Here is a 24,115-nt window from a genome sequence, read left to right on the forward strand (position 1 = left end):
CTCTCAAGAGACAACGGGCTCTCGAGGCCAGGGTGCATAGCAATCATTTGTGCAGCTTTTAATATTCAGATTCTCAAGTGCTTCCTAGCTCTACTGAATCAGAAACTCTGGATGTAAGACCTGAGAGCTTGCATTTTTAACAACTCTCCCAGGATTCTGAACTCTGGCTATGTATTACAGCCTGTTTTTCAAATTCTCATTCTTTAACTATCCCTGCTGCCCAGACTTTCCTCTGGACTCTCTTGGAACCCAGGTATGTATATACCAAATTCCCTATAAATCCTTAGTGTCTTATCCAGGCATCCTCAAACTGCGGCCCATGGGCCACATGCGGGTGTTTTTGCCGTTTTGTTTTTTTATTTCAAAATAAGATATGTGCAGTGTGCATAGGAATTTGTTTATAGTTTTTTTTAAACTATAGTCCAGCCCTCCAATGGTCTGAGGGACAGTGAACTGGCCCCCTGTTTAAAAAGTTTGAGGACCCCTGACCAAACCCATCTGCCGATATCTGCCTTATTGGAAACCTGGCTCTCCCTCGAGGGGACCATTTCCCCTTTGGTCCACTAAAGCAGTGGCTGGAAACTCTCCTGTACCCCAAATATTGTGGTCAAGAGGTTGTGCACCTGTACCTCATGGTCCCTTCTGTATTATGCTTCCTTGTCCTGTGATCTTGCTTTAACATCCTCATATCTTGGTGCCTCCACCTCAACCTCTGAATACTTTAAGGGCTTACAGCTTCCTTCTCTTTCCAGTTCATGTCATCAGTCAATATCAATCTCCAATTGATTTCTCAGTTATTCTCCACTACATCACAACTTTTCCTGTCTTCCATTCCTCACCCACCCACTACATTCAGCTGATGGCTCTCCTCATACTTGAGAACCTATAAGTCACCAGAGGGGAATACTGGCTTCATGCACTGGTGGGGTCCCTCAGCCTGTCCTGCAGGGATTGGGCTGAAAACCACTCTCTGACATCCCCCAAGGGGTCCCAGATTGTGAGAGGGTGCAGGCCAGGCTGAGGGACCCTACCTATGCACTATTGGGGCCTGGGAGGGACCGCAGGAAGGCTCCAGGGCGTGTCCCGCCCATCTCGCTCAGTCCCAATAGGCTGGACCCCAGCAGCAAGCTAACCTACTAGTCGGAGCGTCTGCCCCCTGGTGGTCAGTGTGCATCATAGTGACTGGTCCCTTTTCTCTTTTGCATTTAACCTCTCCTCGCTACTAGATTATTTTCCTCAGCAAATAAATAGGCTCTGTAATTTTCCATACTTAAAAATACTTCCCTTTTCTATAACTAAACAAGATGATTTTAAAGTTTGTGTGGAAAAATAAAAAGGCAAAAATATCTAAGATAACTTTGAAAAAGGAAGAGCTATGAGGTTAAAACTATAAACTCTCAGCAATTTAAGCCTTGTAATTGGCTCATGAATAGACAGATAGACCAATGGAAAATGATCCAAAGGTTAAAACAAGGACAATAATTTAGTAAACAATAAAAGTGACATCAGAGTACAAAGATAACATTTTAAATAAATGGTCTTGAGATAACAAAATTACCACCAGGGAAGATACAGTTAAATTAATACTGCACATAACATATGAGGATAACCTCTAGATACATGAAATATTTTAATGTAAAAAAATCCCCATAAGAACACTGAAAGAAAATATAAACCAATTTCTTTATAGTACCAAAGAGGCTAAACTTTCCAGCTTAAATAAAAATTCACAAACCAAAGAGGAAAGATAAAAATATTTGACTACATAAAAGAAGGAAAGGAAGGAAAAGAAAATTTGAAAAGTTAGAATGGAAGAGAGAGAGGAGACAGAGAAAGCAGGTGGAAAAAAGGAGGGGAGAGAAAGGGAAAGGAGGAGAGGAGAGGAAGGAGAGAAGAGAAGAAGAGAAGAAAAATTCTGCTTGGGAAAAAAACGTACAAAATAAATCTGTATACTTGTGGTTTTGTGGTTGTTGTGTTTTTTTTTTTTTATCACTACTCCAATTTTATCTCTCGCCTGCACCACAATAATAGTATATCAGTCAGGGTTCTCCAAAGAAACAGAATCAATAAGATTATTTATCTTTAAAAGGAACTGGCTCATACGATTGAAAGGACTGGCAAGTCAGAAATCTCTAGGGTAAGCTATGAAATACACATCTATGCAATACAGTCACAGCAACATCTGGACTAATGTTTGCCCAAACAACTAGACACACCATAGCCTACACATAAAACTCACCAAAACGAGTAATTCTAATTAGTTTCTTATTTCCACATTAACCTCATTTCCCAATCTGATTCCCACACAACACTTGGCATAATCCTTCTAATCGAGTCTCTTCCATGATTAAACTATTTGCATCGCTGCTCATTGCACTTGAAATAAAATCCAAACACTTTGCCTACAGGTCCATCTTCCAGCCGAATTTTCTCCTCTGCATTTACTACGCTCCAGCCACTTGGAGTACTGGCCTCCTCTCTGTTCACCCAGCATGCCAAATTCTTCCCTATGCTAGGGCCTCTGCATATACTTCTCAGATGTGATACGGATTTGTGAAGGAATAAGTAACAAATAATCCCCTCCTGTGGAAGGTAGCTCACTTTGTTAAGAGTCATTCTCGTGGTTCCAGCTTGAAGCAAACACTGGGGCCTGGTGCTTCCAGACTGAGGTAAGTACAGTTGTGCTAATTACACTATCCTTGTCAGACATTTCCCATTTAACCACTCACAAACCTGCCATGCTCAGTGCCCATTCTGCCTCTGATCTTGGTGTCAATACCTGTTATTCTAGTCTATTCTTTCCATGTATTATTAGTGGTTTCTACAGCTCTATTTGATTTTATTGTGAATTTGATCCTGTTTATACATCTTCAAAAATCCCTAAATCCTTTGGACTTACCCGTTTTCCTGCTTTGAAGTTTTATAATTCTTCTACCATTTTAATGTGAGCTTAAGATGAGGAAGATGGGAGTGCATGCATTTAGTCGCTCAGGTTCCTTTGACTGTAAATTTATCATTCAAAACATCAGAACAGAACCTCAAAACATATTAATGAAGATGGTTTTATTGAATTACAGGACAGGGCACATAAAAATTAAATATTTGAGTAATTTAACCAATTATTCAAAACTAGAAACTTTAAATGTTAAAAAGTACATTTTTAGTAAGTATCTAGACAATAGCTACTTATTTATTATTTAAGAGTTTTGTGATTAAGGCAAGTATTTAGTTATGCACTGAATCCCCATATTCCCCATATAGGTAAAAAAGATAATTAATTAAATTTTGTTATTAAAGCAAATTAAAGTTCTTAATTAAACAAAAGCTACTGCATAATAAGGAAATACAGCACAGGCTTAATGTCAGTTCCTTTCCTCCATTTCATGCTGAAGAACCACATACTCTCCTCTCACCTCTCCTAAGAAAGCATTTGAAAACGCTGTATATAAAAGAAACCTTAAAGTTTGATCTCACCTAACATTATTTGATCATAAAGTTCTTTGGTCAATGGAACATAAGTTTTTTTCAAGTTATCCATGAAGTAAAGTGGATCAGAAATTTTCAATGGACTAAATCCTTCTTGCACCAACTGAAACTTCTTTGGTTTGAATGTCCCTGTTGTTTCCATCTTTTCCTATAAAGCAGTTACCAGGATTAGTAGAATAATTTAATATTATATATAACACAAAAGTAACATGTTTAACAATACAGACTATAAGAGAGTTACAACATTTTCATACCCAATGGCCATCTCTATTTACTACTAATAATATAACATTAGAAATAAAAAAATTGGCCTCTAAACATTTAAACCTTTAGCTTGATTTAGCTGTGAACTTTATTCAACATATAAAAACTATGAACATAGTCAATAACTGATTACAAAGGATTATAAATATGTCTAAGACACATAGGTTTATCTCTTCAATCAATGTCAATACAATTATGTACAGAGTATGCTATTAAATACGAAGATAAAGGATGTAAAAGACAGATATCTATTCCATAAGGCAGGTTACTATAAGAATCAGGGGGAGTAAAGAATGATCTAAAACTTGAGTTTCCAAGCTATACACTGAGGTGCATTGTGGTACCTAAGTGAATTTCTAGGGTCTCCACGGAATATTTTAAAATTTCAAAATAAACCCAGTGACATCTGTCATTCACCACTTGGAAACAACTAGCTCAATATTAGTTTGTGTTTCATTCATTTCCGTAATGTTATATCTTTGCGAAACAGAGTTTTCAGTGGAGCTGTGATAAAAAGCAAACCCAAATCAACATGTAACATGGAATTAGGCTGGGCTTGTTCAGTCCAATCTAATTCCAAAGTTTGAAGAGTTGTGCAATACCAAACTTACACATCTTTATTTCTGTGGTTATTTGAAAATGAAATAAAAGTATTTTTCTTTCACTTTATGTGTATTATTTTTTTCAAATGGCAATTAATTTGTTAGACCCAAATACTTGTTAATTTGTTTTGGCCTAACCTCTGAATAAACAAATGTTTAGGTATTTTTTTTTTTTTTTTGGTCCAAGAGTGTCATAAAATAATTACGGAGACACTAAAGATACCACGAATCTAGAAAGTTTAAGGAGCTCTGCTTTAAGGGACTTAGAGGAGATATGAGTGAATCTCTGGCAGTTTCAAGCATGGAGGAGCAACCTTGTTTTAAATCAGATGACAGGTGGAGGTCCATATGAAGTTCTATGAGTAACCTGGTCGCTTTGATTTATACTTCTAAACAAATTCTAGACTCAACTTCTCTTTGAACCTCCTTCCCTGATCTCATGCACTCTCTCCCCTCTCCTACCCAACACTGTCATCTCAGAATCTTTGATTACTTCCTAAGGATAAATTTCTGGAAATAAAATTGCTAAGGCAAAATACATGCAAATTCTAATAGTCTGATCACATATTTAGCACATTGTTTCCTAGAGAGGTTATAACAATTTGTGTTTCAAAATGAAAGGATCAATTTAATTTCTTCCCAGCCATACTAAATAATAAAACATTTAAATTTTTCTTGTAAATTTATTGGCAAGAGAATTCTTTTAAAATTTGTGCTAACCAGATTTTTAGTAAAATAATTGTTTTATTCATTTTGTCAGAAGTTACTTATTACTTTGCTTATATCAGATCATAACTCATTTATTAAATAAATATTTTGACAACTAAGTGTCATGCATTATTCTAACTATAGTAAATACTGTAATAAACATAGCAGTCTTGGCCCAAGTACTTTTAGGTGCTTAATGATGCTAAAATATTTTCTAAATTTGTATAACACTGACATAGTCTTCTAGAGTAGTCCTATGCCAAAATACTTCTTTTCAATAACAATGAATTTAAGTAGTCCCAGGAGAAAATGTTTAAAATATTATGATTTCTCAACTTCCTATTTCATTAAAATACATTGCTTCTAGTGGGATAGGGAGGGTTAGGAGGGAGCTGGGTGTGGTCATAAAAGGACAACATGGAAGGATCCTTGTGGTATTGAAATTGTTCATATCCTGGCTGTGGTCATTGATGCATAAAGCTACACAGCTAATAAAAGTGTATGGAACTTAAGACAGAAGGGGTTAAGAACAAGCCTCCCAAAGGTATGCCACTTTGGCATGTGAATTATTTTGAAGGCAAATGAGACCCTGAGGACTCATGAGAAAATTTATATCTCCCTTAAAGAACTTAAATTAGGGGCCTTGCCCATAGTAAGTTATCACCAGAAATAACATTTTATGACCTATCTATCTGGCAGGGCAAATTTCTAATTACTGAATGCCTGCTCTTCCTATTGTCCCGGAAACGACCTTCCTCCTCTGTGAAGCCCCAATGCACCTTACCTCATCCTGAGCTCAGAATGCCACACGTACCTCATTCTCACTTTCTGTCGCTAAAGCTCTCATGTACGTGGGGCCTCTGACGCTCTCAGGTATGTGGGGTTCCCAGATGTATGTATGCATAAAATTTGGTTATTTTCTCTGGGTAATCTGTCTCATGTCAATTTAATTAGTAGACCAGCTGGAAGAACCTAGGCTAGAGGAATATTTCTTCATCCCCCACAACACACACACACACACACACACACACACACACACACACACACGCACACGCACACGCACACACACACACATGCACACTAGTACAAGTAAAACAGAAAAGTTTAAAAAGATGGGCAAATTGTATCAATGTCAATATCAGTTTTGAAAAATGTTACCATCGGAGGAAACCAAGTAAACAGTACACAGGATCTTTTCTGTATTATTTCTTACAACTGCATGTGAATCAATTAAAAATGTGTTATTTCTGCTTCATATTTACTTACCTTTAGTATTTCAGATGATATGAAAATAATCTGAGATGATGTATGTAAAAGCTCTTAAAAGAAAAATATCATGTAAATGAAATATGTATTTATGACAGGTCAGATTATATGTCCCATTGGCCAAGCACTGACTTGACCATAAGGATTGCTCAGCAAATGCTTTAAAAATAAATATGACCCCATCTATCACGCTATTAGAAATATAATAGCAATATGACAAATGTACCCAGAAAAATTCTGTGATTGGATGTTGAGAGATGATGAGTACTAGCTTTGGGAAATTTCATTTAAAGCACAATATTAAATAGATGAATGGCTGATGAAATGAGCAAGCAAAATTACCCAGTAGCTGAATAAATGTGTTTTTATTTTTATTGTGTTTTAGTCTAGTTACCGAACAAGAGAAAGAGCCCATTTCTCAAAACAAATAAGTGCAGAATTCCTCCAAAATATAAAATCCCAGAGGGGTTTTGTGGCAATCCTTATAGCCAAGTCATTGCTTGGCCAATGGGACATGTCATCTGAACTGTCATAAATACGTGTTTCATTTATATGATATTTTGGACAGAATGAGGACAAAGATTAAAAGCAAAACTGTTTAAAGCCAATTCCCTTTAAGTTCTGTACACTTCCTATAGACACCTTGATGTCAGCTTGGTGGAACCCCATATTAGGCACATAGCACTAAATGTCCTCAGAAGGCACGTGTGAAATGTGGTTTTCGGCTTGCCACTGTCTCTGGGACCATCATTTTTTGCTCTGAGATCTTGACTCAACAGGGAGGGAGCAATTCTACAACTAGGACAAAGACAAAGACAGCCTAGCATTTCATCATGCTCCCCCTTCTATAATTAAGTGTCAAATGTGGCATAAATTAACATGCTGCGGCTTTTCATCGCTCTTCAAATTCTCTAATATAAATAAAATGCACATATTAGTTAAAAGATAAAATCTTATTTTATAATTAATCTCCTGGATTCCTGGTTTTTAAATTTAATGGGTAAGTAAAATTACCTGAATTCTTAAAAATCGTGGGCAGGCATAAGCTGGTAGAAATGTTACAACTTGTTCATAAACTTTTTCCAAGTCTAAAGACTTATTTGGTTTTAAAGTAATAGAGGCCATTCCTGTTTTTCCTTCACAATCTGAAAAAGAAGTTTGAAATAGAGTCCATTTACAAGTACTAGGTGCATTTTAAAAATAGTCCTGCATACTAATTGTTGTAAAGGGAGACATTACACTTATTGCAGCAATGACAATGCGACAGTAACGTAAATGAGTGGGTCCTTCCCTGAGCATACGATATACTCTCTAGAAATAATTTAGGAACAAGGAAGGGCAGAGTCTAATCCTAAATATCTACACTACAATAATGAAATAGATGGAATGGAAAACACCATAAATGGCCCATAATTTGCATCTTACCACCACTAATATAAAATATTAAGAAGAAATATGTATTAAGAAGAGAAATGTCCATAATAAGCATCAATGCAAAAAATAAAGGTCATGTCTTTATTTAGAGGCTGGTATTGTCCTAACTACATCCACAGATCGCTTCCTGCGTATCATGCCACCCATAGATGTTTCCAGGGGACTGGAGTCTCCCGCAGCATTTCTCCAGCACCCAGTGGCTGGCTATTAGAGTAAACACCCCTTCCTCTGCGCCCCTATACACACTCTCACCCCACCCCTACATCCCCATGCACTTACAAACATTAGTTAGACAATTCTGTCATTAGTAAAAAAAAAAAAAAAAAGACAGTGACGAGGAGTCCCGTTATTTCAAGTTGGTCACTTTTATTTGCCATTTCCACCATCATGATACAGTCCTCACATGCATATTTATAAAGATAAGTGAGGCCAAAACAATTTAAAAATAATTTTTAAAAGGTTCAACTTAACTACAAGTCAGTGTTCTTAAACATTTAAACTAGAACACGTTTCTGTTTAGTGGCATGTATAAACTCCAGTCTCAAAGAGAAAAATAATAGACTATTAAAAAGCAGTGAGTCACTGGCCCGAGTGTTTGAGCTCTGCTTAAAAATGAACACATATATTAAAATTCAATGGGGAAAAAAATCAACCCACACTAAAATAAAAAGCAAAAATCATAAAAATTTCAATGGGTACCTTTCCCCTGATGTGGCCATGAAGTTGGTTAGCTTGCTCTAGGGCATTATTTGCCATGACAAGACTGAGATAACTATCAAATATATATATAAAAAATGTTGAATTAGTAAGAAATGTTGAATTGCAAAACTAAAGAAAGTTGGCAATTCTCTCTGAGAATCCTTCCCAAACCCAAAATATATTCATACCTGGCACTGCCACACCATATACGTTTGATTCTTGTATGAAATCCAACATTCCAATAATATCAGCAACCTCTGTGGTTGCAATGTTTTCTCCTTTCCATCTAAATAAAACACAAGTTCCAGTTAGTACACCTATATCTGAAGAATTAGGTGCCCAGTTTTATTTTTAGTGCCTTGCACTTAGCTCTGTGCAAACACCTAGTAAGGAAAAATAATGGCAGTTTTCAAAACAAAATACATATTCTAAGGAAGCACTTTGTTGATAACTCAACAAAATCCAGTATCTATTTTTTAGTTAAAATTACTTTATCTATGTCTCACTGGTATAAATTGCTTACTGTAAAATGTTTTTTACAATATGTCATAAAAATAAAAGCATGATAATCCTTTTTATTTTGTAATATAATAACAGTTAAGTAGAAAATATCCCCTATCTCTAATGACAGATAGAAAACACTGAAAGGAAAGCTATAGTTGCCTTTCACTGTACTGAACCCTTTTGATTTCTAGGGATTAATCCCTTTGGCTCTTTCAGTGCATCTGAATAGATATTTTGTTCTAATTAAAATAAATTTTAATTGATTTCAGAGGGGAAGGGAGAAGTAGAGATAGATAGAAACATCAACGATGAGAGAGAATAATTGATCAGTTGCCTCCTGCATGCCCCACACTGGGAATCGAGCCCACAACCTGGGCATGTGCCCTGACCAGGAATCAAACCATGACCTCCAGGTTCAGAGGTTGACGTTCAACTACTAAATCATGCCAGCAGGGCTTAAAATAATTTTAAATAGTGTGAGCTCCTAACTTGGTACAAGAAAGTGAGGAAGTATAATTCATTTATTCATTCAAGCAATTTTTGAATGTCTATTGTCTATCCTTCACTGTTCTATAGTCATTGATTAGGAAAGTAAAATGTCATAAGCCTAAAATAATCTTAAGTATTAAGAAAGAAAATCTAGAAAGGGAAATGTTGCTGTTTAATTATTTTTATCACTAGGTCAAGAAGTAGACCATATTTGACCAAATTGGTTTTAACTCTACCATTTAGATTTCATATCTGTGTACCTGTTTGATATTCTAAGAAAAAGGAGCTTACTAATTTGGACCAAATGGATTCATTAAAATAATTATAAAAATTGACATAAAAATTTAACTTATATTTCAATCTAGAAACAGGTGGCTGATAGATTTTTAAATGGGGAGACATGGTTGAGTCTGCCCTGAAGGTAAAGAGCATGTGGTCTATAATGCTCCCATAGAGCCCTGCTCAGAGCACAGTTCACAATCACAGAACAGGCAGTGTAACCGATGATGTCTCATACCTGAAAGTGTCTCCAATACGGTCACAAAAATAGAGAAAATTCTCGTGATCTTGGACCATTAAATCTCCTGTGTTAAAGTAAACATCTCCCTTCTTGAAAACATCACATAGCAATTTCTTTTCAGTGTGCTTTTTATTCCCAACATAACCAAAGAAGGGATTCTTTTCATTCACTCGGGAAATGAGAAGTCCAGGTTCTCCTGTGAGAGAAAGGCATCTTCAATGATCTGATTAAAACTGTTATTATACACACCATGCACGCACCTAATTTACATCTGACCAACACAATAGTGTTGCCTATCTGCCTTTCCTCTGAACTTATTTTATTATGTTTAACATCATTTGCTCTGGGTGCTCAGAGTACAACCAGCACATCTTTTCACAGACTGCCACAAATGCAAATTACTTTGGGAAAACTAACAAAAAGGAAATGGAATGTGAAGAAAGTATATTAAATTTATTTTACATCCTGGCTGGATAGAACAGTGGCTACTTTTCTTTTGGATTATGCAGATTTTACCACTGCTAATAATGGAAATTCTATAAATAACAACCATAATAATAATTTTAAAAAGGCGATGATAACAGCAATATTTACTGGGCACTTACTATGTAGCAAGCCCCAAAACTGCCATTTTGTTTATTCTTTACAGAAATGCTTTGAAATTAATAATTATAATCCCTATTTCACAGGGAAGAAACTAGGGGCCAGAGTCCAACAGATAGACAGGAATGAACCTAGTACTCAAATTCAAGTCTCAATGATTTTTGCAACCAGGTTTTTGTATAATACTATCTCTGATATAATTAATATGTTATTAGAAGTTTAGGAAAATGTTTTATTCCTCTGGTATGTTAGTCTGGTAACCCTCGATGGGCAAGAGATGAAACATGAAATTTATTAGTTTTACTTTAGACACATCATCAAAAGTAATTTTTCAATAACATTTATTCAAATGAATCCAGATTTTGGCCAGCAATCTGCAAGGTGAGAAACTACTTCCAAGAGAAGGGTGGAAGACAAGGAGAGCAGCAATCACTGCCCCAGACAATTTCAAGGCTATTGGTGACTTGTTTTGCTCCTTGTGAAGCGAGTGAACATCTTTGTGATGAGTTAAATGGGTTAAATTCCAGCTTTTTTTTTTTTTAAACTTTCTATTCAACTGCCAATTACTCCTATTCCTTCTGGACATTCTGGCTTCTAAAGGCTCACAAACCAGTGGCCAAAACAAGCCTGCTTTGCTACAGCAGAGACCCCTCATGGTCACTGTCATTACCAACCCCATCATCATCATCATCTCTATCATTATCATCGTCATAATCAACTTCATTATTACACTTATTGAGCAATTTCTGGGTACCAGTCACTATTCTGAACACTTTACATATGTATCCCACTGGATTCTCATCACAAACCTGTAAGACAGGCCCTTCTATAATCTTCATTTTACAGTTGAAAAAACGGAGGAAGAAAAAGTAATTTGCCCAGTGTCACACGCAGCCAATTGTGCGGGTTGGAATTTTTAACCAGGACACCCTGACTCCAAAGCCTCTTCTCATTGCATATTCCATCAGTCTGCATTCCCTATAATTCAGAATTTTCAAGCCTCACCTTTCCCTTAAATTTTATGTTGTTTTTCTTTTTCAGGACACAAGTGACGGTTTCTTCCCTAAGAAATCAATTATTGCAAATGCTTGAAAGGTCATAGGGTATTCTTATCTGTCATTTACAGGCAATTTATGCAAGACACAATGCCTTAATGGGTAAAGAAAATATTTAGTAACCTTTAATTAGAACTGCAAAATAGTAATAAGCAGTTCTGGGATTCAAGTTCCAATATCAGATATTACTGCAATTGTAAAAAATAAAATAAAAAAGAAACCACATACTAACTAGCAAGGTGTGTTGAAATGAAGTTCCTTAGAAATGGCTTTTCTTTTGAATACTATCTATAGAATTCATTTAGGGAAAGATATTTGATAAATATCCTCAGGCTTGAAATTCAGAGGATTGGGAAATCTGTGTTTTTAATAGATAAGGTTTATATTTTTTTCTTTACTTTCAGCTGCCAGGAAAAACAAAACAAAACAAAAATCAGTTTTGCAGCATTTACCTCCACATCTGAAGTAAAGATTTAAAGGAAATCATCTCTGAAACGTAGTTTAAACATATTCTGAGGCAGTAAAATGTAAGTTTGGCCTGATTTATTCAGTCTGGTCTGCTAAACAATTTTAAGTGCACATCTCTACATTTAATTTTCTAGATTGATGACATGCAGCAGCAAGTTAATTGGGGCACTTGCTTTCATTAAAATTTCTAACTAAAGCCCTAGCCGGTTTGGCTCGGTGGATAGAGCACCGGCCTGTGGACTGAAGGGTCCTGGGTTCGATTCCCGGTCAAGGGCACATACCTCGGTTGCAGGTTTGATCCCCATCCCTGGTCGGGGCATTGGCAGGAGGCAACCAATTGACGTCTCTCTCTCATATTGATGTTTCTTTCTCTCTGTTTCTCCCCCTCCCTCCCATTCTCTCTAAAAATCAATGGGAAAATGTCCTCTGGTAAGGATTAACAAAACAAAACAAAAATTTCTAACTAAAAATTATAAGAAAGTCTACCTTGGTGGAGGAGGAGGAGTGAAAGGGAGAAGAGAAGGGGTGGGAGTGACAAGCACATGCCTGGCCCTCTGGAGGGCTTTGCACACATCATCTCCAATAACGGAAAACAACAAATGCACGAAATAAGTGTTGTCACCTCTACTCTACATAGGAAGAAAATGAGACGCAGACAGGCTGGGTGACCTTCCCAAAGCAGTACAGTTTCTAAGTGTGAAAGCCCAGATTTAAATTAAAGTCTGCCTGATTTCCCACTGCACCTAGAATGTTAAATTAAGTCATTCATTTTAATGTTGGTGATATAGGACATTGGACATATGCCACTGTCAGAAAACAGAAGTAAATGGTCGATTAAGAAAAACATGAGGCCAACAGTAATCCCTTTTAAATTTTAATAATTTAGCATCTGAGAGATTCATTTGTGGCCTCTAACATCTAATAATTAAACCATTCTACCTACATTGAAATTCCAGTTAAGTCATATTACCTATTAGAAATAATCATTCTTTCTTTTCTAAATTTAAATTTAAAAGGAAATTCAGAAACCTTGCCTGAGGTGACATCTTCAAATATAAGAATCTTACCTTTTTTTACATGACTACACCAGCCCTGTTCATTTCTAATGGGCTCATCTTTCTGGAAATCATACTTTATCAAGTCAAAAGTGAAAAAAAACTGCAAAGACAAAATCAAACGAAAACAAGACTTAGTTATTTGTGCAGTGACATCTATGGGTAGAAGATTTTGTTGAAACAGTGAATTAGAATGTGGATTTTTTAAAACACACACTCTTTACTGATGCAAAATTAAATATTTGAACATCAAAATTGAAGGTATTAGTAAACAGTACTCATGTGCTGGCATTTACTTTCATTTCTTTCTTGTTGCCCATTACACCTTGGCAAACATTCCTAACTTTAATCCTGAATGAGAGAATGCAAGTGATCCCTGCACTCAACTACATACTCGACTACCTACAGGGAGGAGGACCACTGCCTTGCCTTCTCCTTTTTGCAGTCATTCAAAACACCCCTTGAAGGGGAAAGTTTTAATAGAAATAAAATGTAAACTATGTGAATATAAGGAGCTTATTGTCTATTTTTAATTTACAATCCCTTGAAAAGGGACAGGTGCCCAGAAAGTACTTGTTACCTGACACTTTGATCTTTCCCCCAGGCCTTTCACCTAATGTCCCTAATGCAACACTCAGTACTTGGGTGCACTACTGTGGTGTGAGATGGCAAATTTGTTGGAACATCCTGATCACATTGGGTATCAAGCTTATTGGACAACTTTCCTTGTCCCCGAATATTTACAGCTGCCCCCCTCCTGAAATGGTCATTATTACCATGTCATGCTGATTCATAGATCCACTAAAATCTGACCTGGGAGAGAGAACTACAGATTGGTTCAATCCAAACCCCCTCATTTTATAGTTAATAAAATTGAGGTTTTTTCCTGATTAATTAAATAAGCAATCTTATTAAGCTGAACTAGAAAATAGTAAACTAAAATAGAGGAAATAAAATGAAGTGAGAAAAAATAGAAAGGAAGGACAAATAGGAGAAAGAGAGAGAAAAAGGAGGAGGGCTAGAAGGATGTGAGAAATGAACAAATCCTACATAATAAAAGGCTAATATGCAAATCAACCGAACGACCAGTCACTATGATGCGCACTGACCACCAGAGGGAAGATGCTCAACACAGGAGCTTCCCCGTGGTGGTCAGTGCACTCCCAAAGGGGGAATGCTGCTCAGCTAGAAGCCAGGCTCATGGTTGGTGAGTGCAGTGGTGGTGGTGGGAGCCTCTCCCGCCTCCGTGGCAGTGCTAAGGATGTCCAACTTCTGGCTTGAGTGGGCATAAGCCGTCAGTTGGACATCCGCTGAGGGCTCCCGGACTGCAAGAAAATGCAGGTCGGGCTGAGGGACCGCCGCGAGTGCACGAATTTCATGCACTGGGCCTCTAGTCCTATATAATAAAAGACTAATATGCAAATAGACCGAATGGCAGAACAACTGAAACAACTGAACAACCAGTCACTATGACGTGTGCTGACCACCAGGGGGCATGTGTGGAACATGGTGGGCATTGGCCATGGTGGGATGGTGGAGCAGGTGAGTGGGAGTGCCAGACGAAGGCAGGGCGCTGGTTGCTGTCATCGGGGCAAGCCTCTGGTGGTTACTGAAAATTCTTTGCTCCCGCATGCCGCAGTCCTGCCGGGTGCTTGCACCTGCTGCCGATGCTGGCCTCGCTCGCTCCTGCTGCCAGCACTGGAGCCATTGCTTGCACCCGCTGCCAGTGCCTGGCATTGGTCCCGATCACTAGGTGCCAGTCCTGATCACTCAGTGCCATCAGCGGTTGTAAGCAGCAGTTGCCAGCCCTGATTGCCCCTGGGGGTTTCTCCACCTCCCCCTGCTCCTGAGGGGCGATCGGGGCAGCAGCCGCTGCTCACACCCACTGATGGGGCTGGCCATGTTTGCACCCGCTGCTGGTGCTAACCCCAATTGCTCCAAGTGGGAACGACGCTATTAGCGCGTGCGAGTGGCGGTGGTGGGAGCGGGGAGGCTGGCAGACAGGGGACTGGGGGTTGCAGCAGGAGGGGCCAGGTAGGGGTGCGGAGGACCTGCCCCTGTGCCTACCACAGCCTCTCAGCCCACAGTTCCTTTCAAGGTGCATGAATTCATGCACTGGGCCCCTAGTATAGAATAAGAGGGAAAAGATGAGTGAGATTAATAGTATTATTTTTATCAAAGACTAAACATTAATATCTCTGGTTTTTAATCTTAGTAAAATCAGCATGTAACTAGAATCATAATTCATTATTTGAATTAAAATATAAATGAGAACAACTAATATTGACTTACTGTACGCCAGCCACTGTGCTAAGGAATTAAGAGCAGTTTTTAATTTAATCATTAAATCACCCTATAAAGTAGAAATTAGTATTATCCTAGTTTAAGATGAGGTCCAATGAAAGAGGTTGCAAAGCAAAACATATTGTTATTCCAGACATAAAGATTCTTTATTAAAATGCAAGCTTGCATCTTGTTGGTCTTTGTCTGTAATTGAGTAACTGGATATTGGCCACTTGCCTAATGACTGGTAACAAGGAAGATTCCAGAAGTTCCAGAACTGCATTTGTCAATTTGGCCAAATAAGAACAGAGTCCTGTTCATTATCCAATCTCTTCTCTCCTGTTTTAATATGCTTTCTATTTTGAAAAAATTGCCCAGCAACTGGTGTTATTAGCTTTAGTGTTATTTCTTTTAAATTAATTTGGCAACTACCTGCATGGGTGACATTCACTCCACACCAAATCACTGTTCAATGTGCCTGTTGTCAGATACAGGGCACTTGATGGTCAGAAATTGGGTAATTTCATGATATAAATGAAATTTAAATATATCACAGCATCTTCTAGAAGTCGCCAGGATCAGAGCATTAGGTCTCAGCCAGAGGGATTTTTATATTTCCCTTGCCTTCAAGAGGCTCCACACGTTACAAAAAATGGCTGTTATAACACAAATAAAAAAATAGGTGCCACACTTTATTTCCTGAGTAAATATGCACATGTACATTTTCACCCTACACTATGTGTATCATTTGCTTTTTCTGCCTCAACATATCCAATGGTTCTTTAATTTACGTTTGATATTTTCACCAGGATATATTTTTCAGATGACCATTCTGTACCATATCCCTCTTACCCCTGGAATAAAATATGCTCTTTTGCTAATGATTCAAATCTTTATTTTAAGGAAGTTTTCTTCTATTAGGTTTCAAATAATTATTATCTCTTTGATTTTTTTTTTTCTTGCAGGAACACAAGTTAAGCATATATCAAGTCATTGTTTTCAAAATCTATCTTGTTAATTTATTTTATATTATTACTAGAGGCCTGAGGGCACAGGATCTGTGCACTGGTGGGGGGCATGGCCTGCAGGGATCGGCCCGCTGTGGGAGTGCTGCTCATCCCGGTCTGCCGAAAGGCTGTGGACCTGCCCTCTGAGCAGCTGCTCCCTGGTCCAGCATCTTCCGTGGAGCTGGAGCACTCACCTCTCCAGGGGACCCGGTCGGGGCCAGGCCCAGGGACAATAGCACTGAGAGGCGGCGGAGTAGGCCTCAGTCCCATGGCCACGAACCTGCCTCCCAGCCTCCGGGGTCAGTTCTGCGAGCCTGGTGGCGGTCCTGCATGGCCTGTGGGCATCCGGAGGAGGCAGCAGGGAGTGAAGAGGAGGAGCCTGGGGTGAGGAGGTGATGATCGCAGCCCGGGTTCCTGCCTGTTGGCCCAGGGTTTGCAGAGGGAGCAGCCATTCATCCCAGTCAGCCGAGCGGCATGCCCACTGTGGTAACGCACTGACCACCAGGGGGCAGACGCTCAACACAGGAGCTGCCCCTGGTGGTCAGTGCACGTCATAGCAACTGGTTGACCGGTTGTTCTGGTCGTTACGCCGTTTGGTTGCTAGGCTTTTATTATATAGGATATGAATACTCTTTTTATTATTTGTGTGACCCCCCATTCATCTTGCTCCCTAACAATGTTTACAGTCCTGTTTATTTTTAAGTCCTTTCATGTGGTGTTAATCTCTTTAATATTTTCATTTTTTTCTTTATTGATTTTTTTTGAGCTAAGTATGCCTATTTTCCAACTCCTTTTGTTAATTTATGTTTTCCTTGAAATTTCATCTGCTTTAAGCTCTTATTTTTAAGGAGAATATTAATGCAATTTTTGAACCTATAGAAAATTGTTTTTCTAAAATTTTCTTGGCCATTTTGTTTCATATAAATTTTGGGAGAGTTTGTTCTAGGTCTGTGAAATATGCTGCTGGTATTTTAATGGGGACTGCATTGAATCTATAGATTGTTTTAGGCAGTATGGACATTTTAATGATATTGATTCTACTAATCTATGAACACGGTATATTCTTCCACTTGTTTATATCTTCCTCTATCTCTTTTTTTCAATGTCCTGTAGTTTTCTGAGTACAGATCTTTTACCTTCTTAGTTAAGTTGATTCCTAGGTATCTTAACTTTTTTGTTGCAGTGGTAAATGGGACTTTTTTTTTTACTTTCTCTTTCTGTGAGTTCATTTTTAGTTCCGGGCCATTTTGGAGGACTTATTATTTTGATGTTCATATTTTTTTCAGTTGCCTTTTAATTTAGATTCATTCCCCACCTCCTTTTCAAATTTTATTTCCCCTAGGGATTTCATGTTTGTTCCTTCCCCCGGTGTAGAAAAGAAGGCAGTCCATAACTTTTACTTGAGTTTGTTTTTTTAAATGAGTTGTCACCAAATTTTTTATATTGTTTGCTTTGGGACACATATCCCTTCAGTCTCATGCATTTAAATAGTAAGTATAGCATACAAGAAGGACATTTGGGTCATAGGAACTCTGTGTTGCTGCTTTATCTTTTTCTTGCACTTATAAAATCCTATTTCCATTGAGAGGCTGATTCCTCTCAGACACACTTATCAAATCTCTCTACACAATTATGAAAGAGTTACTGGTCTGATTTTTTCTGATTGCCTGATATGTAACAAAACAATATGTGAATGAAGTAATAAAAGACAGAATTCATATGATATTAGGTACTTTTATTTCATTTCCAAACTGGAAAAAAACCCCTAAATGAATGGAAAAACAGGAGTTTTCTAAATAAATTGGAGACAATCATGACTTCTTGCATTATTGACATTACTAGAGGCCCAGTGCATGAATCCATGCACATTGAAAGGAAATTAATTAGAAGAAATAATTTAGAGGCCCGGGAGGGACCATGGGAGGTTGGCTCCAGGGCGTGTCGAGCCCTTCTAGCTCAGTCCCAATCGACCAGACCCCAGCAGCAAGCTAACCTACCAGTCAGAGTGTCTGCCCCCTACTGATCAGTGTGCATCATAGCAACTGGTGGAGCGGTCAACCGATCAGTGGGACACTTAGCATATTAGGCTTTTACATATATAGATTATAGTCTGACAGGGAATTTGAGATATCAGAAAATTAAAATTAAGTCAAGCCAATAATAAAATACAAATATTCTTCATTGTAATCTGTGAGATGATTACTTTGGAGTGACTCAGCTTCACTAAAGAAGCTTTTAATATAAATACCAATTCTTTAATGGAATTAGTTCAATGAATTGAGAAAATTAACTGTAAGGGATGTAAAACTCAGTTAATATTAGCACTTACTTTCCCCAAATTACTTTTATTCAGAATGCAAATGCACTTCTGGCAGGACTACAAGACCCTTAAAATCCCAAAGAATGCATTAACCTTCTTTAGGTTCCAAACATTAGGGCAATTTATATTAGTTTTGAGTCTATTTTTTTACTTTTTAAAAATTATGTATTTTATATATTAAAAATTTTTTTCAATTACAATATACATTCAATATTATTTTGTATTAGTTTCAGTTGACAGCATATTTTTTATCTCTTTGACACTAAATATTTTACTATGTTTTAAATTTATGATTTTTATTATTTCCTTCCTTTTAATTTGTTGAGTTTGTTTTTTAAAATTAACACTATAGAAATGGATATTTAGCCCACTAATTTTCAGCTGTTCTTATCTGAGTCTATCCATTTGAAATGTAACATTTTCATTATGATTCAGCTCAATTTTTTTGCTAATTTCTGATATTTTGTTAAGTCATGAAAATGTAGAGATATTTTGTTTCCAAATACATAGGAAATGATCTAGCTGACACATAAAAAATATATTTTTACCTTCATTAAACTGTTGTCAGAGACCATAATCCATATAAATTAAATCTTTTGAAATTTGCTGGAATTCCCTAAGTGGAACAATAATCTTTGTGAATTTTCACCAGTGCTAGAAAAAATGGATACTCTGCAGTTTTTAGATGTAGTGTCCTATATATGTCCATTAGTTCAAGTAGCTTGTTCATTGTATTATTCAAATATTCTATATCATTGACATTTTTTGTTTGTTCTATAAAATTTTGAAAAAGCTATAAATACAATATTCTACTATGATTCTGAACTTATTTTCCCTTGAGGTTATATAAATTTTGAGACTATTTTCAATTTTATTCTTTAAAAAATATTGTTGAGTACAAATTCTATTTTGACAATTATTTTCTCCAAGTCAGTTGAAGATATCTGTTTACTATTTTTTGTGTTCCATGGTTGCTGTTGAGAAATCAGCTGTAAGTCTTTTACTTTGAAGAAGGTGATTTTTGGGCTGCTTTTAACATTTTAGTGGTATCTTGATAAAGTTTTAAAATAAACCATATATTAGAAGCCTATACATAAGTTTTGACTGATATAAAAATGAAAGGCAAATAGAAATAGTGGATTGAAAATACTCAAAGAAAATGGAGTCAAATTAGTATATATCAGGATCTATGCTTACTATTTATATTGACATCATTAAATCTGAAAACTGAACAAAAGAATTAGGTATCATTATCCTCATATGAGAGGGAAAACATGGAAGGTTGAGGTTTTCATAATCTCTAGTACTATAGTTCGCCTAGAGGCTACTACTTTATTCATAGAAGTTCTCAACTTAAAAAAAACAATAACACACACACCTGGCAATACTTACCATAATGTATAAGCACAAAGCTAGAAGAGAGGTCATCAGGTCTCAAAATATTTCTTTTGTAAAGAAAATATGGTACTTACTTTGTAAAAGAAATTTGTTCTCCCGACTGCTCCAACTTTCCCAGTGTGATTCATAAAACAAATGTTTCCTTCAGTAGCTCCATAAAGCTCACACATCTTGATGTTTCCAAATCTGTCTAAAAATTCTCTCCATACATCACTCCGTACACCATTTCCAACTGCCAAACGCACCTTATGATCCTTTTCTCCTTCTCTCTGTTAGAAGAAAATATTTTACTTGTAATTTATTAATTCTAGGTTCCCAATTCTTTCTTTCATTACTATTACTCAAATGGTAAGTACCTAGAAGCTGTGTGTGTGCAATGAAAGGAAAGTAAAAAAAAATAAATAATGTAAATCTGTTGCAGAATCGTGTCCAAAAGCTAATGAAACTAACCTGGCCCAGAGTAATAAACCTTTATTTCCCCATATGTGAGAAAAGCTCTTTCTAAACTCCAGCTTATTGAAACCTTATTTTGGTAAAGATCAGGTCAGGAAGAAAGCATATTTCGGGGAGTTGGGGGTGGGGAGGGGAAAGCATTACTTAAAAAAATTATTAAATATACTTGAGTTTGTACTCTCAGTTCTATCATTTATTGTCTATATACCTTTGAACAAGAGGTTGAATACTATTCTGATTCTCAGTTTATTCATTAGCAAAAACTGATAATAATACCTATTAATCTCACCTATACTATACTGCAGTACACAGTTAAGCCCCATGCCTAGCATATAGTAAACAATAAATTGAGGTCATCTAACCACTGTAATATTTGGTTTGCAAATATATGATTACTACTTGTAACTATTATATTTTTGAATGTGCAATATTCTTATATTTTTACTTATAAATCATATGTTAGAATTTAAATAACTATATATTTTATTGTACATTCAATAAGCAATATATTAATTAATATGAATTATACAGTAATCAAAAATCATAACCTCACACACCTGTTAGAATGACTACTTTAAAAAAGACAGGAAGTAAGTGTTAGAGAGGAACTGGAGAAAAGGGAAACCTTGTGCACTGATGGTGGGATTTCTAGAGTGGATTGCAACCACTATGGAAAACAGTGTGGAGTTTCCTAAAAAAATTAAATACAGAACTACCAAATGATCCAGCAATTCTACTTCTCGGTATTCATCTAGATAATGAGAACGCTTATTTGAAAAGACATATACATCCTCATGTTCCTTGCAGAGGCAAAATATTGATAGCAGGAGGCTACTGCTTATCTTGAGAGAACTACTCAATAAACTAATGTGATAAAATAAAAATGAAGAGACGGCTAAGACTGTGGATACACTGGAAATAACAGTCTGACTTGCTGTTGCAGGCGTAGGCCCCACACCAATGGAATTTAAGGTAAATATTTTGCAGATAGAGGAAAAAACTCACTCAGAGCAGCAGCTCCTTCCAAAACAGAGGATTCTTTTCTACCACTAAAGAACTCTGAGGAGTCTGCCCTGTTCCCACCTATGGGCATGCCAGATACTGCCTACCCGGCAGGAACTAGCTTTTGGACTTTCCATTGCATTTCCTATATAAAACACTAGTGTTGCTAATCTAAGGATTCATTCTGCCTGAACAGAGAACTCTTTAATATGGAATAACTGTTGGATGCTTTTCAGGTCGGAGGTGAGTTTTAGCAAGCAATATTATTTATAAAATGTGTTGGCACACTCTGGAAACCAGTAAGAAGGTGATTTATAAACCAAGTCCCATAGACTTTAACCTGTGTGGGCTTTAGCTACACCAGTTTACTAAATAAGAATAACCATTAATCCAAAATGATGTAATTGGTATAGAAAATCCAATTACCAGAACTAAGATAAGGCTTTTGCCAAGAAATATAAAATTCATTTATTTAACTCTCAAGTTATTTTTATTCTACTCTCCTCTCCTTTAAAAGAAAATCCAGAATATCATGCTTTAAGGGGTGTGAGAAAAGATTAACTGGTTTATTATTTAGTGTTGTGGGAAAAAGAGAATTTATATCTCTATGTTGAAATGTATGCACATGATAGAAAATTTGGAAAGTACAAAAAAAAGCTGTAATTCTACCACACCAACATTATTATTTTTATATATCCATATGTATACATATAAAAAGTTATAACCATACTACATATAGAACTACATACTATTCTACTTTATTAATATAATATTACATTCTGAACTACTAGCTCTTATCCTTTAAAAACATGATTATATAATTTTCACAAAATTATATCACAATTTATTTACTACCACCTATTTTTGGATAGCCACACTGTTTATAAAAATTCATTCTTATAAATAATACTGAGTGAATATCTGTTTATAAATCTTTGCATCTCATTAGGATAGAAAGATTCCTGGAAGAAGCCAATAGTTGTAAATATTTTTATGACTTTGTTACTAAATTGTTATATAAAAAGAATATCCTATCTACATCATACCTCCCCAATTAACTAGAACTAAGGATTTCCATTTAATTTAAAACACTGTTGATTTGATAAGAAAATGTGTTGTATTATTTTTTTAGATTCAATTTTTTAATTTCAGACAAGTCAAATATTTGTTATATAATAATATATAAATAAGATTAACATTTTATTTTAATAGCATTATTAATTTCCTTTTATTTTTACTATTTTCATTCAGTGTTTATTTTTATAATTAAATATATTATTTATTTTCATAATTATATTAATCTCTGCTTTTGTTCATGTTTCTTTTTTATGATTAAAAGTCTCTTTTCCCATCTCATAGGCAAAAAAAACCCCCACCCAATACGTTTTCTTCTTGATACTTAACTATTATATTCATCTGGAATTAACCTTGTGAGAAAGGTATAATGTTTTTAAAAATTCATATAATGACATTATTCAGGTTTTTGTTTGCTTGACTCAAATCATGAGCCAGGTAATGTGTGTGTGTGTGTGTGTGTATATATATATATATATATATATATATATATATATATATATATAATATATGTAAGTAAAAATAAATATACATAAATAAAAATAATATATAAATAATAATGTAAAAATTATTTGAAGCCCTATTGCCCAAAATATATCATTATTTTTGGTACAAACACACACAAAAAGAGAGAAAGGAAAGAAAACCCAGAAGTTAAAGAAAATAGTCTACAAAGGAATGGAAATTTTACCTAAAAGATATATATAATAAGATGTTATAAAATCTAAATCAAGGGTTAGCAAACTATAGATTGCAGGGGCCAAATTTGGACCACCTCCATTTTTATAAATGAAGTTTTATTAGAACTTAGTCATACCCATTTATATGAATTGCCTATTGCTGCTTTTACAACAGAGGCAGAATTAAGTAGTTGTGACAGAGACCGTATGACCCACAAAACAGATAAAGCTTTTGAACCCCCGAAGTAAAAAAAGCAACAGTTCTTAATATTAACATACGTCCAGCACCATCTGGTTAATGGATAATACATCTGTGTCACAAATATTGGTTCATTAAGCGTTCTCATTCAGATCCCCACGTATGTTCATTTTATGTTTCTTTCTTAGGAAGGGATTTATCTCACTGGAAATAACTGGGAGTTTGTTTTGTTTGTAAAAGGGGTGAAGAGTTTCTTAGGCACATTGAACATGTTGGTAGGCGGGCAAAATATTCGTCAGATGAGCCTTAAAGCAAAACAAAAACAAAGAAACCCACAACTACCTGCCTAGTGATGTTGTGAAGTTCTCTTGTGGCCCTGGAAGATGACTGGAAGCCAGGGGAGGTGTAAAAACATTTACCTGGCAACTGGCATGATGGATGGGGAGGTGGGCAGGGGTCGAGAATATTGGCTGAAGTGATCCAGGTAAAAGATGATAAGGGGAAGAACCTAGGTTATGGTCAGGAGAATGAAAAAGGAGAGTCAGC

The 24,115-nt window shown here is 36.2% G+C and overlaps 1 protein-coding gene across 1 annotated transcript in view; it reads right to left on the minus strand.

Annotated features, from left to right (window-relative positions):
- Window positions 1-3,038: 3,038 nt before the first annotated feature.
- SLC27A6 (solute carrier family 27 member 6) overlaps window positions 3,039-24,115 on the minus strand; it is a 51,462-nt gene continuing 30,385 nt past the window's right edge. The window contains exons 5-10 of the mRNA XM_079787011.1: window positions 20,236-20,430; window positions 13,166-13,256; window positions 9,970-10,168; window positions 8,648-8,745; window positions 7,341-7,471; window positions 3,039-3,634 (exon numbers count right to left, since the gene is read on the minus strand). Coding sequence (XP_079643137.1) covers window positions 3,458-3,634; window positions 7,341-7,471; window positions 8,648-8,745; window positions 9,970-10,168; window positions 13,166-13,256; window positions 20,236-20,430 — 891 coding nt within the window. The 3' untranslated portion in view covers window positions 3,039-3,457. The remainder of the gene's footprint in view (window positions 3,635-7,340; window positions 7,472-8,647; window positions 8,746-9,969; window positions 10,169-13,165; window positions 13,257-20,235; window positions 20,431-24,115) is intronic.

The sequence above is a fragment of the Cnephaeus nilssonii genome, assembly GCF_951640355.1.
Source record: "Cnephaeus nilssonii genome assembly, chromosome: 2".
NCBI lineage: Eukaryota > Metazoa > Chordata > Mammalia > Chiroptera > Vespertilionidae > Cnephaeus > Cnephaeus nilssonii.